The 17,500-nt window shown below is 37.7% G+C and overlaps 3 protein-coding genes and 1 non-coding gene across 4 annotated transcripts in view; 2 read left to right on the plus strand and 2 right to left on the minus strand.

The window, feature by feature from the left end:
* LOC138052275 (zinc finger C4H2 domain-containing protein-like) overlaps positions 1–4,993 on the minus strand; it is a 5,553-nt gene extending 560 nt beyond the window's left edge. Inside the window, exons 1-4 of the mRNA XM_068898677.1 lie at positions 4,861–4,993; positions 2,598–2,769; positions 1,465–1,631; positions 1–253 (exon numbers count right to left, since the gene is read on the minus strand). The exon at positions 1–253 is cut by the window's left edge and continues 560 nt beyond it. Of these exons, the coding sequence (XP_068754778.1) occupies positions 1–253; positions 1,465–1,631; positions 2,598–2,769; positions 4,861–4,937 (669 nt within the window). The 5' untranslated portion in view covers positions 4,938–4,993. The remainder of the gene's footprint in view (positions 254–1,464; positions 1,632–2,597; positions 2,770–4,860) is intronic.
* Positions 4,994–5,397: 404 nt separating this feature from the next.
* Positions 5,398–5,470, minus strand: Trnak-uuu (transfer RNA lysine (anticodon UUU)). The gene has a single exon. It is a non-coding gene; the product is annotated as a tRNA-Lys (tRNA).
* A 113-nt stretch (positions 5,471–5,583) lies between these two features.
* Positions 5,584–17,500, plus strand: part of LOC138052258 (solute carrier family 35 member F6-like) — a 25,599-nt gene continuing 13,682 nt past the window's right edge. Inside the window, exons 1-7 of the mRNA XM_068898655.1 lie at positions 5,584–5,857; positions 7,320–7,402; positions 8,116–8,180; positions 9,078–9,148; positions 15,164–15,225; positions 15,378–15,457; positions 17,057–17,116. Of these exons, the coding sequence (XP_068754756.1) occupies positions 5,760–5,857; positions 7,320–7,402; positions 8,116–8,180; positions 9,078–9,148; positions 15,164–15,225; positions 15,378–15,457; positions 17,057–17,116 (519 nt within the window). The 5' untranslated portion in view covers positions 5,584–5,759. The remainder of the gene's footprint in view (positions 5,858–7,319; positions 7,403–8,115; positions 8,181–9,077; positions 9,149–15,163; positions 15,226–15,377; positions 15,458–17,056; positions 17,117–17,500) is intronic.
* LOC138052247 (serine/threonine-protein kinase/endoribonuclease IRE2-like) overlaps positions 12,154–17,500 on the plus strand; it is a 413,063-nt gene continuing 407,716 nt past the window's right edge. Inside the window, exon 1 of the mRNA XM_068898637.1 lies at positions 12,154–12,245. The gene's annotated coding sequence lies outside the window, so the exon portion shown is untranslated. The remainder of the gene's footprint in view (positions 12,246–17,500) is intronic.

The raw sequence follows: 17,500 nt of genomic DNA on the forward strand, positions 1-17,500 counted from the left end.
GTGCCTTGAACGACTTTTGGCCTTGCACAGTGGACAAATAGGAGCATTCCGATGAATCTGTTGATGACATGACAAACACGCCTTCATGGGTGGTGGTTGCTGTTGTCGAAAGTGCCTCTCTCCCTGGGGACCTCGTTTGTTGACAAGCTGTTGGGCTGCCGCTGCTGCTGCTGCTAACTGCGACGCTACGGGAGGAGGAGGAGGGGGCTCCTGTGGCTCCGGCTTCCAACCAGGTGGAGCACGTTCAAGAAACCTGTACATAAGAGAAACCGTTAGCGTGCCGATAGCCACAGAACCATTTCTTGAAGAAACACCCTGCACGACGCTACCATCCAGAAAGTCACTTGGCAACTAAAACAACAGCCTCAGGATGTGGTCGGTTACTTAGCCGGGGTCGGTTAGCCCTGGGGTTGAAGCCCGGCCGGGCCCCGGGTTAATTAACCCTTCATGGATACCTGAGAAGTTTACTCTTCTACTTCATGATCACATACATAAGAGTGCCATCGTTGCAATATAACTGACAGGGGACTCCTACGGGTTTGTGGGTGCTCAGGAAATGTTTTGGTTTTTGTGCTTTTTGCACTATGTGCTTGACTAGACCATTGGGTTAGAGAATCCTATAGAACACTTGTAATCGTTGTGTTCTAAATTCAAAACCACCATGAACAAGGACAACAATGGATTTGGTATGTTAAGGGTATGTGGATTGGTGGGAGAACATAATCTCAATTCCGCGAAATTTAGTACTGCGCCAAATATAACCCGCGCGAAAAGGTTAGTGTAATACGAGACACTAGTTGTTAGAAATGGAAACCAATCGTTTTATTCATGCGTACCCATATGATGTCTTTAGTTAAAGTGTTCTTATAACGTTAAAAAGCACAAAAATGTCTTCTTCATCATCACCCTGAGCAATTTCTGTCGGGATTCTTTCAGGCTCCAAGTAATATTCTGCCAGAAATGCCCGTATTTTGCTGTAAATTTAAAGCTGCGCGAATAAGTCCTCTATAATGTGCGCGAAATTAAATCGCGCAAATGTAAAACTGATCGAAGATGAGTACGTGTGAGAGTTTTTTCATCAACTGCTCAATCAGTTGTTCTCTTGTCCAACATATTCTCCGGTGTTTAGCAAAACAGACCACAAAAAATAAACAAGGAAGGATTACGTTTTTGCAAACAATGGCCGTGTAGCACTTATTATTTGAACAGACTTAGCTGATTAGAGTGTAATGTGAAGTGCTAAGTATCTACCCCATATGAACCATGTGAGCGTTAGCCCTACTGATGGAAATGGGCCCACACAAGGACAGAGAAAAACTCTGACCAGGGTGGGAATGAAACCCACGACCTTCGGGTTAGATCACCGCTGCTCTACCGACTGAGCTACATGAATATCACACATCCACTAAGAGAGCCTGTCTTTACAGATAAAGCTATTGCTAGCCTCTACTGTTACAGACTTACTCGGCAAGACTTGTTTCTTCATCAAGATTGGCAACTTTGTCAAGACCCAATGATCCTCTCATCTTGTCAATATCCCTTTTTAGGGGTTTATATTCATCGTGTAACCTTCGAAGTGTCTCCAGGCCTCGTTCTCTCTCAGCCTCAGACTGCTTGATTGTATTTTCCATCTGATGGAATACAATCATGGAAATTGGCTTTTCATTAGTGAGATAAACCCCTTCATGTGTCTCAATCACTTTATTTTAAAAAAAGTAAAATTGTTACCCTTGGCTGAACACAAATGATAAGCTTTGTGCTTGAAATAATAAATGTCCAGGCCTTACATGTATATACAGAATGATCGATTTTCTTGATTAATTTTCATGATTGCTACCAGAAAGAATAGCTTCAATGATGTCTTCAGGCAAAAATGTGCAAGTGGTTGTTTCATTCTTCTATGGTTGACTGGGTATCAGTTCTTAAAAAAATCACCTTTGCTGTCAACTATATTATCCACAAGCAATCCTGCTATCAGTTTATACTGCAAAATAAGCTTACTAGAGGCTATTTTTTGTCATTTCAAGTAAAAGTTGCTCTTCAGTTATTGTCAAACACAAAGGAGCATTGTAAAAAGGGTGATCACTTCGTTAGCAACTACACAAGATAAATTTGTTGATCACCCAGAACAAATGCAGAACTGTACGGTAAATTTGCAATAAACACTAAGGCCCTAATAGCACACAGTCTTGTTCAGACTTAAACATTCTTTCTTTGTCTTAAACATTTTCAAGACCTCATTCACTTCAATCATGCTGTAAAACAGCTGTTTGTGTCTCGTCAAGTGAAAGGTCCAGAGCGAGGGTGAAAACGAAGAGTGAGAGTGGAGAGAGATGCTTTCTTTTCAGGTTTTTTCACTCGCCTCACATGGCCAATGGGCATGATTTAATAAGACAACTGATTGTGAGGCTTGCATGCAGCGCACGTGAGAATTTGTATCTTCAGTTGAAAAAAACGAACATAAAAACCAACTGTTTTGTAGTCTACTTCAATTACAATGAAAATATCTTTTAAGAGTGACTGTTTTAAAAGAAAAGCATAGAGTTTACTAAAAAATCTATTCACAGCTATTCAATGATTAAGGTGATTCTACTTACTAAATTGATGTCAGCATGAATGAGCCTTAACTCTTCCACATGTGCCATTTTCTCATGAAGCAGGGCTTCCATTTCAGCTTTGTAGTCTTTTAACAGTTTGCCTTCCTTCTCTGCCACATCTAACTCTTGGATAAGCTGGGATTTCAACTTGTCTAACTGAGAAGTCTTGACCCTAACAAGTTACCAAATGAATTTGAGGGCTTCACATAAAGATTCAAGCAGAAGGATAAATACATTACATGTACATGAACAGGTAGATGTTGAGCAATCATAAACTGACTAGTTGTCAGGGCTCGAAATTGCGACCAATACGGTCGCATTTGCGACTAAATTTTTCCCTTTGCGACTAAAATATCTGGAGAAGTCGCAAATTTGCGACTTGTTGTCACCTTCGTTCTTTCGAAACAAAAGGGTTAGCAGTTGCCACTTTGCTGCTACTTTTGCTAAAATAAATAAATAAATAAATAAATAAATGACAAAATTATTTTGTTTCTCGCTGTGAATTTTCTCTGAAGATAGCGTAATTGTAGAGTAATTTAGCTGCGATGCTACGTGCACAGCTCCATTCCTTCGATCATTCGTCATTTTCAGCAGTTTCTCTACACACAAGTACTGCGGGCTCATATTTTTTTGCTAAACCGCTGACAACACAATGCAGCGCGGCGATTTTGCGACTAAAATTTGCTAGATTGCGACCAAATTTTCGTATCTTATCGCAAAATGCGACTGGATTTTTTCGTTAATTTCGAGCCCTGGTTGTATCAAGCACTGTTGTGCTATGACTCGATTTGCTAAAGGAAAATATATACTTCTAAATCAGGAGCTACATGATGAAAACAGCAATTCCAATGAAAGAAAATAACTCTTCACAATTATATAACTTGGTGCAATCATGAGTATAATTTTGCAATTCACTGTTCACATTGTTGTCAAAACTCTGTATTTTGAGCAATTCACATTTTGTTTGGCTGTGTGAGGCAAGGAAATGTAATACATTGCATGGCAAACATGCATCATAATAATTATTTTCTCCCATTTAACCAATAGTATTGAATTTCTTGTAGGAATTGATAGCTGTTGCATCTACAATCTGAATGAAATGCAAGTTCTTAATTAAAATTAATTAAAAGTTCAAACATTATTCTTGAAACTCTTGCTACCATTTTATCAGTCATCTTCTGTTAGTTCTTCTGTGTCAACTAGTATTAGGTAAGCTAGTTTAAGTAAACTATGCAACTTTATTTAACCCACGTATTGTAAATGAGCAGAAAGCTTGTTTAAATGCAAATGTGGAGTATTATATTTAAAGAAATGAAAGACAATCTATTTACAAAATTTGAAACAAATTAAAGATATGAAGGGCGAGTTATTTACATAAAATACATGCAGTTACAATTGTTTGACGAAAGCATCATTCGTTTGAGGTTTTTTTCCTAAACATTGAGAGTGATTCCGAAGTGAACAAAGAAGGTGAAATGAATTGAAGTCAAAAGGAACTTGCAAATCCAGATATGAAAGCGGCAAATTACTCTGTTTTGTGGGGATATACCTTTGAAATGCTTATCCTTTGTTGATGACATCATTGCCAAAAAGGTTGCATCACAGAAGTGTCGGATTAGAAAACAATAATACCAATTTTTTTTCAACAAAACGAAAAAAAAGAGCCGGTAGCATCTTTAATTTATTTTTTGACGTTTCTCCTTTTCATGAAATTAATATAATAGTAATCAATGACATTAAAAATATTAGGTACATTGTTTCCTTCGAATACAATTTGCATAATTCCCCCAACAAAAAAGAGCATATGGCTGTCTCCCTTTTATACTGCATGCTCACAAAATGCATTGAACATCGCTACAAAGATCGCAATTTTGAATCTTTATGTATATATGCATGGCTAAGGAATAAGACAGACTAAGTGCTTGTAGTTGCTGGAAATATTTACTGATAACACTAGCCAAAGTTTTTAATTTAATTTTTTTCTTTTAGTTATTCACACTGACCTTCATTCATAAGTGTAAACTTATAAGTTATTTACGAATAAAAAAATCTGGCAATCTTTTCTTCGAATTTCCAATACCAAGCCAATCATGAAAACTTCGTTCACTTCTTTTCATAAAAGTGAATGCAATTTTTGATACGTATATATAAGCGTATCAAACAATGAATTTCATGCAGAACGTCGAAAGCCAAATAAATTAAAGCTTAAATTCGCACAGTTGTGCAATTCAGAAACGTTTAACAACAAAAGTTATTTCGGTACCTTATATCTCTAATTGTCTCAAGTTTCCTCATATATTCGTCTTCCTCGGCGTCTCTTGTTGAAGGACTAGAAGCCATGATGCTCTTCTCATCAATGGCGGCGTTGGCGATGTCTTCCCATAACCAGCGGGACAAATTTGCCTGTTTGTGATTGGTCAGTGGTCCAAGAACAACCAATTATCTTCCACGTGTCCGCATTTTGCTAATTTGCTTGTATCAGCTGTTCCATGAGTTTGCCGGATGAGAGGAAATTGGCAGTCTAAAATATAATTGATGATCCTTGAACCATACTTGCGCTGCCTTGTAGTGACTGTAGTGAAATACCCCAGAAATGTTATAGGTTTTTGTCCACGAATAAGAATGCCAAAAATTAATAATGTAATAAAGCATTTCAGTGGAGGATTTTACTGCTTAAAAGTAGTATGCAATATTAGAAAAAATATATTTTTTAAGAGAATAAGAGTCTTCGTTAGATCACCGTTGTAGACTAAAGAAAAAAAAATAAAATAAAAAAATAAGTATGGTCAAAATTGAAAGTCGCCCGATATGGGACTTGAACCCATGGCCCTCAGATTAAAAGTCTGATGCTCTACCGACTGAGCTAACCGGGCTCCTATGTTAAGGGCGATTGAATTTTATTAATTTAATTATTTCATACACAGTCTTGGTCATAGCTGCAACGGATGAGTCGGTATGTCTGCTGGCCATCTCGCTTTACTGAGGGACAGCCATTCGCCTCAAACATAAAAACTACAATTTTTATGTCTCGTGCACTCTGCCGTGTAAAATTAACTTAGGCCGGCTGATTTATACTGCTGCCTGATGATTGATCATAACGGAACCCCACCCCACCGTATGTAAGGATTAAGCTCTTTTCCAGCTCCAGTTTGCTTCATAAAGATGGCCACCTTGACCAGCAGGCAGATATTGCTAGCGATTGGAATGCTTTTTACAGGATCCATAAACACACTATCAAAGAAGGCACAGAATGACTGTTCGTGAGTAGATGGATGCATTTCGTCTTTTGCGAGTTTTTTTTTTGCGTGGCAATACGCGACGGCTACAGGTCATCTGACTCCACTCCAGCAGCCAACAACTTGAAATTTTATTGACGATCCTGAAATTAATGCTTGTCTTCCAAGTAGCTTGAGTGTTTATGATCTCTTTTGCTCTAACGCAAAATATCATGTATGATGACTTGAAGAAAATACTGAACCCTCAACCAGTCACTTGAACCCTTCACTATGGCGCGCCTTTCCTGTCACTATTCAAACAGCTTTTAATATAAACAAGTGCCTCTATTACAACGTGCCGTGATTTTTATTTTCTTTATTCTGTATGTATTTTTAAATTTTGCTTTGATATATTCTACATCTCCTCCCATTAATTTAATTATAAGTGTTAAGCACATTAATTCCTTTTTTGTTTTCTTTATTTCATATGCGTTCTATATGTATCACGTCAGGTACTACCCCAAGCTCAGTGTGAGCATGGCCTAAAAAATAAAAGGATTTGTATGAAAATCCTGATAAGGGCTGGACCATTAGAAAAGTGATGGCGGGTGGGGTGGGGAAAATACAAAAAAAAAACCATACAATGGATGGTGACTGTAAAAATAAATATCATGCAGAAGAGAAGAAGTGACAAAAAAAATTTCCTGCTGCCGAGAATTACACTGCAGCCAAGAATTTCCGGGCAGCAACTTTCTACTGCAGTCTTATTGGTCCTGGTGGAGTCTCCATTACCCTGATTATCCCTACAATTAGGAAAACAGACATCTTTCTCTTTCCAGGCTGAAATGTATTTTCCAGTTAAATATTAACCAAAAAAGCATACCTAGTGTTGTAGCAATATATCAGGGACTTTCCAAGGGAAGATTGTGCAAGGAATACCTCGGAAGAAAAGTCAACATTTTGCCAGGGGTTAATTAGTGCTTAAATATCCTACGAAAACTAAGACTAGGATCTTAGTTTGGTACTATGGAAACTAAGACCCCATGTGTAAAGAGTGGTAATTACAGGAAAGAGTATACAATGCCATGGCATGCTTGAATGTTGTGTTACAGAAACAAAAACAGTGACATTCGTTGAAGCTTACTCATTGGCACGGAAACTAAAGATAAGGTCTTTCGAATAATGAGAAACTCAGTCTGTTAACCCTTCGGTTGTAGGAACTAAAAACGTGGCAAGCGAATTATTTTCTCAGTGCACATTTGACATTCTTACCAATTTCATCACACTCTTTCTATTTCTGGCGTTTATTTTGTACCTTGACCATTTTTTTATGATTGACAAGAACATGTGACATGGTCAATGCGAAAGGGCCTATAGCACTGGTCCATTTGGGTAGTCCATTGGGGTAGTCCATGGAGTGAAGGTCAGTGTTTTGTCCACCACCATTGCACACTGCCCTGGTCCAACTAATTGTGCACTTACATAATTAATTTGTTAATTTTGCAAGATCCAAAGGACTTAAGGATGAACATGGGCATGAGGTTCACAAGTTTGACCACCCATGGTTTCAAACAGGCCTTATGTTTATTGGTAAGCTCTGCTTGATGCATTCATTTGTTTGTTTTGAAGTTTATTTCTTTGCATTTTGTATCATTTTGTGGTTTATTTACAATGATTGTGTGTGCAGCCTCTTTAATTTCTGATTGACTGCATGACTTATTACGGACCTCAAAATGTCACCTCAATGTAGAACTTTGCTCCTTAGGTACAAGTCATTTGCAATTATTCCATCTCGTTCACGTCGTACATTGTGGGTGAAGTATCCTAAAAATAAATTGGTATGAGTGGTTTCAGACTGAAAATAGAAAATGAAAGATTCTCTGTTACATGCTTATGTTGTTGTCAATACCTAAAATTGCGCGTGATTTCACATTGTCGTCATGCAGAGAACTGCAAAAGTACGAGCTAAAATTTGTGCCGCACATGTAGCACGATTATTTGTGCTCTTTTAACCAATGATATCATTGTTTCGTGGCGTTTCCGTCGATGTCATCGTCGTAGATCTTAAGCTCCCTATCGAGTGAGTGACTAACAAACAGTGGAACAGTTGATGGATGGATAGACTGACCTGAATCAATCAAGCAATCAATGAGATGGTGATCGAGTTAGTCATTCTGCGACTCTCATGAAGTTGATTTACCAGGTTTTGTCAGAAACAAAAGAAGCAACCCTCGCAGCACCTGCGTGCACCTATATAAATTATAGTTGTCTTTAATTTTTTTACTTTGATGCTTTTTCATCAGGCGAGACAATGTGTTTGATTGGCCTTTACTTTTACAGACGAAAAGAGAGACAAAGATTAAGACAGGTTGGAAGAATTTGGAGTGAAAATGAAACCTTTCCCTGCCAATTGATGCCTGATTGAGGAGTAAATTAACCCCAGCAGAAACATGTTAGGGAATCTCTTAAGATCTTTTGAAGATCTCCATAAAGATATTATTTCAAGGATTGATCTTACTCATGATAGATCCTAGCCGAGATTCCTCCAGGGCCCGTTTCTCAAAAGTCCTGAAATGCCATTTGTGAAACTGTCAACCGCTTGTTTTGGAAAGCCGATCTGTTAACATGTTTTCAAGGTAACAAAAAGACAAATGACTGTGAAGTTTGACGATTTTAATAAGTCATCTCCGTTCTTGAGATACAAAGGGAATTGTGACACCCAAAAATGGCCCATAAAGTTTTTTTGGACTTTCGAGAAACGGGCTCCTGGATCCTTTCAAAGATGCTCTATTAAAGATCTTTGAAGATCTTCCACTTTCTTGCCCAAAATCCCTAAAGATCCTTGCCAAGATCTTAAATGATCTGTAGATCCTCTTTAAAGCATTAATAAGAAGCCTCAAGATCTTAGCAAGGAATTAAATTACCGTTAGACCTCATTTAGTCTTATCAGGATCATTTAAAGATGTTTCTTTGAAAAGCTTCAATGATGATTAATTAAAAATCCTGTTTCAAACAAGGAAAACAAAATGCATAGTTTATGAAAAGCACTTCTATTACTGGATCTCAATGAATTTAAGTTGCTGTCTTTTGTGTAATACTTAATTATTATCCAACTGTTTGTCTTTTCACTCGCCCTAGCGGGCTCATCAAAATACAACACAACTCGAAAAATACTTGGTGATACTTTACACACCAAAGCATCTAATAAGATGTATTTGTTTAATAATATTATTATCAACTGTTTTTAATTCTTTTGACTTTCAAGAGCTTTATGGAGAGCATCAACCATGACAGTGATGAACATACTTCTGGAGAATCATCAATTGAACAGCCAAGGTACATTTATGATTATTTTTCTAAAAATTGATTATTATAAAATGTCAAAATTAATTAAGCATTTTATCCGTGAGATATATGTCCAGAAGTGCCCCTAATTAAAAATTAAATGTACACAGATTTCAATCATAATTGCCATGATCAAGTGTCCCTGGCCATTGCTCTTTTCCCCAACTTCAACATCATCCATGTCGTGGCAAATACATACAAGTTTCAAGTTTCAAGTTTATTTTCAAAAATTAGAGATAAATTTTACAAACTGAACACTGCACACATATAACAATGCTAATTGAGGCTGCAGTACGTGTAATCTAGAAACAATATTAAGATCGACAAAATAAAACCTGCAGTTACACATTGAGCCATTACGCAACAGACAGACTGAAGAAACATTGCATAATTATTACAATATTATTAAAATAAGTGAATGTAAAAATAATAATAATAATAATAATAATAATAATAATAATTATAATAATAATAATAATAATATTTAAGTGAATAAATAAATAGAATAAAACAGAATTATAGGGTACGATAGTAAATTTTGATTATTCAGTTTTGTTATCAATGAGTAGGCATCAACATAAGCATCCTCAACTCCGAGTACAGTAAGCAGAAATTTCCTAATTCGTTAAATTTGAAGGGCCTTTTTGTGAACAACCACAACCTCGCTATTAAACCAACAATTTTACTGATCTTAGAAGAAATGTACATACAGACAATTATTATTAACGGCACATTTAAAGTGTCCCCCAAATGCTGCTTCCCAACTGAGGATATTCTAAACAGCTGCATCTACCCTTAAGTTAAAAATAATGCTAACCTTTTAACCCTTACCTTTATAATTTGTTGCAAATAGATAGAAAAGGTTTAATACTAGACTTAAAGGAACAATTCATGTCGTTGGAAGTCAAAAATTGGGCATGCATCTAATTCTCTATAATAAAAGGTCCATTTCTGGTCATAATTAAGGGCAGGTTTGATTGAGTATTTTGGAATTATAAGAATATGTGGAGTGATGATTAAAACGGTATGTTTGCCGCGTTTTGAAGCAGCAAGGATAATAAAAATATGTTTAAAATAGCATTTTAGCAGATGTTTGACAATTTTAATGTGAACCCCCGTAAAAACGAAGGATTTTAAACTTACATTCCATGTATTCTTATTCCAGAATACGGTCAATCGAACGCACCCTAAGTGTGCATGATCTGTAAGCTGATGTTTCTCTGAGCTCCTGAAATGTTTTTGATTATGGAGGTGCTTAATTTAGTAACTTCAGTAGGAGAACAGCAGAAAGGTCACATCACTCAACTTTATAATATTGTCATGAAGCTGAACTAACATTCCACCTTGCGAAGGCAGACGTATCATATGCATTCACAGGCTACTACCATTCAGTCAGCAGCTCATTCATTTTGATGAATGGCTGCTATAAATTGATCCCTGTATTTTTATCCATGGACTGCTTGCGATATTACATTTAAATTTTGACACAGCAAGTAACTATTATAATTCACTCTCTTAATACAGCCAGGCCTTCTGATATTACGCGATGGTGCGATTTCGCACAATCGACCTCAAATCGCATCCGATCGCACAATTCACGAAAAATCGCATAATTCACAAAAGGACACACAAACTTCATGAAATGAAACATAAATCAACACGTTTCTTAGAAATTCCTGCATAAATACGCCATTTTTAAGATGATTTATCTTGGAAAAAGGCTAAAAAACCTGTCACCTTCGATTTCGTAAACATTCGAAGTTCAAGGCTTTATTTTTCATGTCGAGGACCTGGTACGAGTCCTTTTTCTATTGGTGCAACACAAACACTCCCTTATATACACACCACTGAAATGACACAGTTGCCTTCTCTTAGAAAAGAGATTTGTGAAAAGTAAGCGAAGTGGTACGTTTTTCGGCAAAATGTAGTTTCTTTCGTTGAAAACTGATAAAAACGTACCCATGGGTAAGTTTGTTGTGAAAACGCTCGCTTTTTCTTCGACGAAGAAGGAAGTTCCCATCTTCCGCCCAATCTGACAGCTCACGATCGAGCAAGAAAGTACCTCACAGGTACGCTCCACGTGGACGATGGACTGATGTTTTTCTCGTCGTGCAATATTAGGGCCTTTTATACGAGAGAAAATAAGCCGCGGCTTACTCTGGCCACGGTGTACAAAATACGCAAAAGGAACTATTTATACGAATATATATTCCCAGGTCAATATAAGCCGCGGCTGGAAAAAGACGGGAACTTAGATGGTGTACCATTTATATCGGGTTTTGCTAAAAGCAGGCCCGCGGCCCAGCGGCCCGCGGCCCACGGCCCGCCACGGCCCAGCGGCCCGGCGGCCCGAAGGCCCAGCGGCCCACGGCCCACGGCCCGCGACGGCCCGGCGGCCCGGCGGCCCGGCGGCCCGGAGGCCCGGTAGCCCAGTCCTGATTTTCCACAGTTTTTTTGTCCAGCGTAAATCCACGCGCATGCACAGATCTGCATCGGGTTTGGGCGCGCAAAATTGACGACGGTGAGTTTGAATAGGCCATTTCCGAGTTTATGTCTGCCTCCTCTTCAAGGCGAGTCTAAGTGCGAAGTTTTTCTTATGAAAATTAGTTTTCATTCATATGTAAAGTAGAACTAATTACCATCACAAAAACTTTGCACTTAGACTCGCTTTGAAGAGGAGGTGGATATGAACTCGGAAATGGCCTATTCGTTTACCATTTTAATCATTTGAATCCTTGTTTCTGTTTGTTGTTGTAACCAGACGAAAACAACAGAGAATGACAACGTTTTTCACTTAGTAACATGCAACGAAAGAAAGGATCGAAAAGGATTGAAATGATTATTAAAATGGTAAATGAATTCAAACTCACCGTCTTTCATTTGCGCGCCCAAACCCGATGCAAAGCTGTGCATGCGCGTGGATTTACCGCTGGACAACAAAACTGTGTGGGCCTCCGGGCCGCCGGGCCGTCGCGGGCCGTGGGCCGCAGGCCGCTGGGCCTTCGGGCCGCCGCTGGGCCGTGGCGGGCCGTGGGCCGCGGGCCGCTGGGCCGCGGGCCTGCTTTTAGCAAAACCCCATTTATACGGGGTGAACATTCGAGTTTTCTGTAAGCCGCGCCAGAGAAAGCCGCGGCTTATTTTCTCTCGTATAAATGGGGGTATGGCCCTATTGTGATTGACCGTCTTCGTAAGTTCGTGGTTGACAAGCACCTTGATCATTCATTTGGTATGTTAGCCGTGTCCTTTCAACTTTTAACGTGGTGCACCGGTAGTGCAGAAGACCTCTTTTTTTTTTATTTATCCCAACTAATGTCGATCGAGATACATAATTACTGTTCCTTTGTGTTCAAAATGTCTTAAGAGCAGCAAAAAAGTGTTTTCTTAACCTGAAACCTTATAAAACAAGCTTAAAATTGCTGAGAAAAAAATCGCATAATTTACATTATTTATCGCATAATTGGCCTTTCTAATCGCACAATCTGCCCTGAAAAAATCGCATAATTTGCATTTTTTAATCGCACCCTATCAGAAGGCCTGTACAGCTAACTTAGTGCTTGATTATCCAGACATTTTCTTTCTCTACTTTCCTCATGCATCAACAAAATTGTTAATAAATGGTTGAGTAGCAATTCCCATGGGAAAAAGTATAGTAAAATAATTGTGTATCAGCTTTATGCGTCAAAACAGCTTGGTAAAAAAAGTAGGAAAACCGACCACAAGTTGAGTGTGCTATAAGGTAGACAGAATCATCTCAAAAACAAGCAGAAATAATATTATGCTTTGCCTAGCTGAGAACACTGTGTACAGTACATAAAGAAAAAGCAGTGATTGACCCACAGTCAAATTAAGTCCAATCATTTGGAACTTGTGCAACTTTTTTTTTTCCTGAGATCAACAGTCTAGACTAAAAAAGATAGAGAATGCATTCAAATCCTTAATTGGTTACCTTTTGTTACGGGTAATTGAGTTTTGAGAGGACTAAATGGCCTGACATTTAAGCCCAAAAATACCCCTAGAAAACTCAAGTTAGACTTCATGTACCTGATTTTATAGATTTTACTCTGTCTAGGGCCATACCACTTAACAGGACTACATGATTGTATAATTATTAATGTAATACAGTACAATACAATACTTTATTTAACGAGGGTAACACATGAACCTAAAACAGTTTGCTAACCGGTGGCCCACACGCTGTCCCATTTGGAAATAAATGGATGAGAAAAATTCTGAGAACTTTGGCCTCATCCAATTTGGCAGTCTGAGGAATTTTTTTAATCCAATTATTATTTTCAAATTGGACAAGAATGTAGTCCTCAGTTACCTATTAATAATAAATATGTAGCTTCCAAAAAGGGTTTCTTCTCACTGTTAGAAATTATTTAAGTTTATTTAATAAAAATCAGAGAGGAACCACTGTCCCGGTGAGCGAAATGTTCACTTCCGGTGTCTGTTCTGTGGCTCAACAACGTTGCATGCTTAAGCTCCCTAATAGCTGCAACATGATTGGCCAATACTCAGTTCTTTTTTAATCTTGACATTTGATTGGGTGATTGAAAGTATCCAGATTTTTACATCTTCAGTTCCCACGGCCTGCTCCCGTCTGACCAGAGTTGTAGCTCAGTCGGTAGAGCAGCGGTGATCTAACCTGAAAGTCGTGAATTCAATTCCCACCCTGGTCAGAGTTCTTCTCTGTCCTTGTGTGGGCCCATTTCCATTAGTTGGGCTAACGCTCGCATGGTTCATATGTGGTAGAAACCTAGCAGTTCACTTTACACTCTAATCAGTAAAGTCTATTCCTGTATAAGTGCTACACGGCCAACGTTTGCAAAAGCGTAATCCTTCCTTATAATAATTTATGCATAATCCTTCCTTTTACCTGTACATGTTACTTGCCCTGACTTTAACATCTTCAGTTCCCACGGCCTGTTCCCGTCTGACCTTGTAGCTCAGTAATGGTAGAGCAGCAGTGATCTAACTCAAAAGTCATGGCTTCAATTCCCTGACCCTGGTCAGAGCTTTTCTCTGTCCTTGTGTGGGCCCATTTCAATTAGTAGGGCTAATGCTCACATGGTTTGTATGGGGTAGAAACCTCAAGCACTTCACATTACACTCTAATCAGTTAAGTCTGTTCAAATATAGTGCTACAGGGCCAACGTTTGCAAAAACGTAATCCTTTCTTATTTTCTCAAATTGGACGGTTTGTTCAGCAGAGCTGAAATAAAAGTTCCAGCAAAAACTATCCAATTTATTTTAAATTTGGACAGTCAACTTCAATTGGCAAGAATTGGTAAAAAATAGATCTGTTGGCAATATTGGATTTGGATGCAACTAAATAAAAAGGGTGAAAGGGTTGACAGCATCTTGGTCCACTTTAAAACTATAATCAGAACCTTTAATAAATCAATAGCAGTTGAGTACAGCACCTGTGATTAATACTGCCCAAAACCAATTTTTAATGTTGCATGCAATTTGCTGTCAATGAAAGAAATTGCTCATATTTGGGTGACTTGTGCCATGTTGTATTTTTTGTTCCCAGGTTTGGTTCATGTTTTGTTCCAGTAATTCAGACTTGATCCCCATTAACTACAGCCCTCAGACTAGTCTGGCAAATCTACAACTTAGGTTCAACTGAACCATCAGAATTTAGCGATTATTGGCCTTAGGCGAGGCAATTAAGGATGATCGTCATGAAGGCTGGGTTAATTCATCTTGAAGGGATTCTTATATACATTATATATAAGTGCAGGACCAATAAAGCAAGGCTGGTTGTACACCTTCTGTTTTCTCATTGGCACAAGAATGCTTTCCCACTTACTGTAGTCTGTTGGTACATTAGTTTTCCTTTCCCTTCATTTTTGGTTAGCCTAAGGCTGGAAGTTTTCCAATGCAGAGCACAAAATTAATAAATATATTTTCAGCACATTAACCATGAAAATAGGAAATGGTTGAAAATATGTGAAGGTTTTTGAACTTTTCAGACTACCTTTTTCTTGGTCGTTGCAGAGTATTTCAGTGGATATTTGCTTTCCCAACTGTTTGTGATTTGTTTGGAACCACATTAGCAGGTCAGAGTAATTTTGCACTAGTCTTATTAAATTGTCATTCATTTTGATCAATTATTATTATCTAGGTGCCATTCTTTACAAAGTTTGCTTACCTGACATGCAAGGGGAAATGCTTTATAATGTTGTCTAACTTCTGGTTTATATATTGTTAGGAATTGGCCTTCTTTATGTCAGTGCATCTGTTTGGCAGATGCTCAGAGGTTCAATTATTATTTTTACTGGCATTTTATCAGTGAGTATAAACAAAGCAAACTTAGGAAAAAAACTCTGACCATGTGGGGGTTGTTTAAAGTTTAAGAAATCATATGTCATGTTGTCATGATGATCTTAGAGGTACCCTGAACTTTTAAACCAAAATGAATTGATCTCTGTGCCTAGTACTCTTACAAACATTTGGAATTGCACATTTCAATTTTACTTGGCATTGACACTTGGACCACAAGATGAGCCACTTCAGGCCCCACACAACCACTTTAATCATTACATGTATATCATAAGGGGTAAGTGTCCTCTTAACCCATTGACACCTCAAACACCCTTAGTAGGACACCCAGAGTCGATGAGTTTGTCGTCTGGCTTTGCACAGATCGAGTAAAATCTGTTGAGTCTCTCTGCCAGTGTCAATGGATTAAAATAAAAAAGAAAGTTACTGTAACGTTTTTAAAGTGTTGCTTTGACCAAAAATCAATTCTACTTTTTCTTTCTATTTCAAAACTATGTTAACTGAACACTATTAAGTGACTGAAGTGTTAAGCCTTCATTTTAAAAAAAACCACCTGTTTATTTTGAGTGAATTTTTTCTAATTAATGGTCCACCATTACTAACTTTAAAATCTTGAGAGAGCTGGATGGAGGATAAGATGACGTCAAAGACTCGGTAGTTTAAAAATGCAAGGCGTGTGCACATACCTAAATTTAATATGCAGCACACCGGAGTTTTGAGCTTTCAGACTTTTAAACTTTCTGAGGTCCAATCGGTCATTCTTCAACATGAGTAATGGTAGCCATGAAATCCATTTAACTTGCACTCAAAGCAAACAGCCTTTGGATAAAATTTGAAGCTCAAAATTTGCCAGTCAGGTGTGAAGCAAATACGTACACTTTCAAAATCTGAAGGAAAAAGAAGAGCGATTTTTTTAATTGTAGTAGCACTTAAAAAACTGCTTTTAAATCATATTATGGTAAAGCATTCCTCAGTGTTTCCCTGAGTACCAATAAGAGAAGGATTTTGTGATGTATATCGATTTCCTTAACAAAATTAAAAGGGAAAATTAAAAAAAAAGATGTTTGGATACAAGTAATGGACGACTCAAAAGGCTGCGCAAAAAAGGTTAGACAGAGGTTAAGCGGTCAAAACCTGTGTCCCTTCCATTAACCCATTGACCCCTGGGAGTGAGACTTTACAGATTTTACTCTGTCTAACGCCAGACGATTTTACTCATCAACTGGGGTGTGTCAATGGGTGTGTCAATGGGTTAAAAAGCTTTTTTACTGTCTTTTTTAGATCTTCTTTATTCACAATGTATTATTAATATTTTAAGTTTGATTTTAATCAATATCGTTAAGTGCCTTTGAACATTAGGATACTGGTGCCGTATAAATATTTTAGTATCATTATTATTGTATATCATTATTATAGTTGTTGATAATTACGAATTATTAATCTGAAATTTAAATGCCTTGAACTACCCACAGTGCAGGACCTAACCAAACACTGCTTCTCATGCAAACTACTGCATCATGCAAAACTGCCAGCGAGGTTTCATAAAGAAACACTTGGTATTAGGTATGGAATAAAAATTAACGTAAAGCTGTTTTTTCTTCTTTCAAGAAAATATTTCTTAAGAGGAAGTTGTGGCCAATTCATTGGATTGGAATGATTGTTACTGTGGTAAGAAAAAACATTGAATATCATTACAAAGAAGTAGATGAAGCCTTTTAGTTCACTGAACATAATATGCCCGGATTTTCATTTGATTTTAATCTTTGTATGTCAGACCGTGTCATTACAATTCCTAAATAAAATCACCACATTCCTCCCTCATAACATTAGTATGCCATATTACGTAATGACTTATTAAGACCTTTTTTTTTTTTTACTTTTAACAACTTCAACCCCTGAGTAAATGTGACACTCTTCCACAGGAGAGGCGTTCTGTCTATGTGGGAGGAAGATAATTATATTGATGACTCTCTACTCATTTCTGCTCCGTGCCATTCAGTTCTTTCTGCATTTTGAAACTTTTTTTTTTTTTTTTTGCTGTGATCAGCAACC

The sequence above is a fragment of the Montipora capricornis genome, chromosome 6 (assembly GCF_036669925.1).
Source record: "Montipora capricornis isolate CH-2021 chromosome 6, ASM3666992v2, whole genome shotgun sequence".
Lineage (NCBI taxonomy): Eukaryota > Metazoa > Cnidaria > Anthozoa > Scleractinia > Acroporidae > Montipora > Montipora capricornis.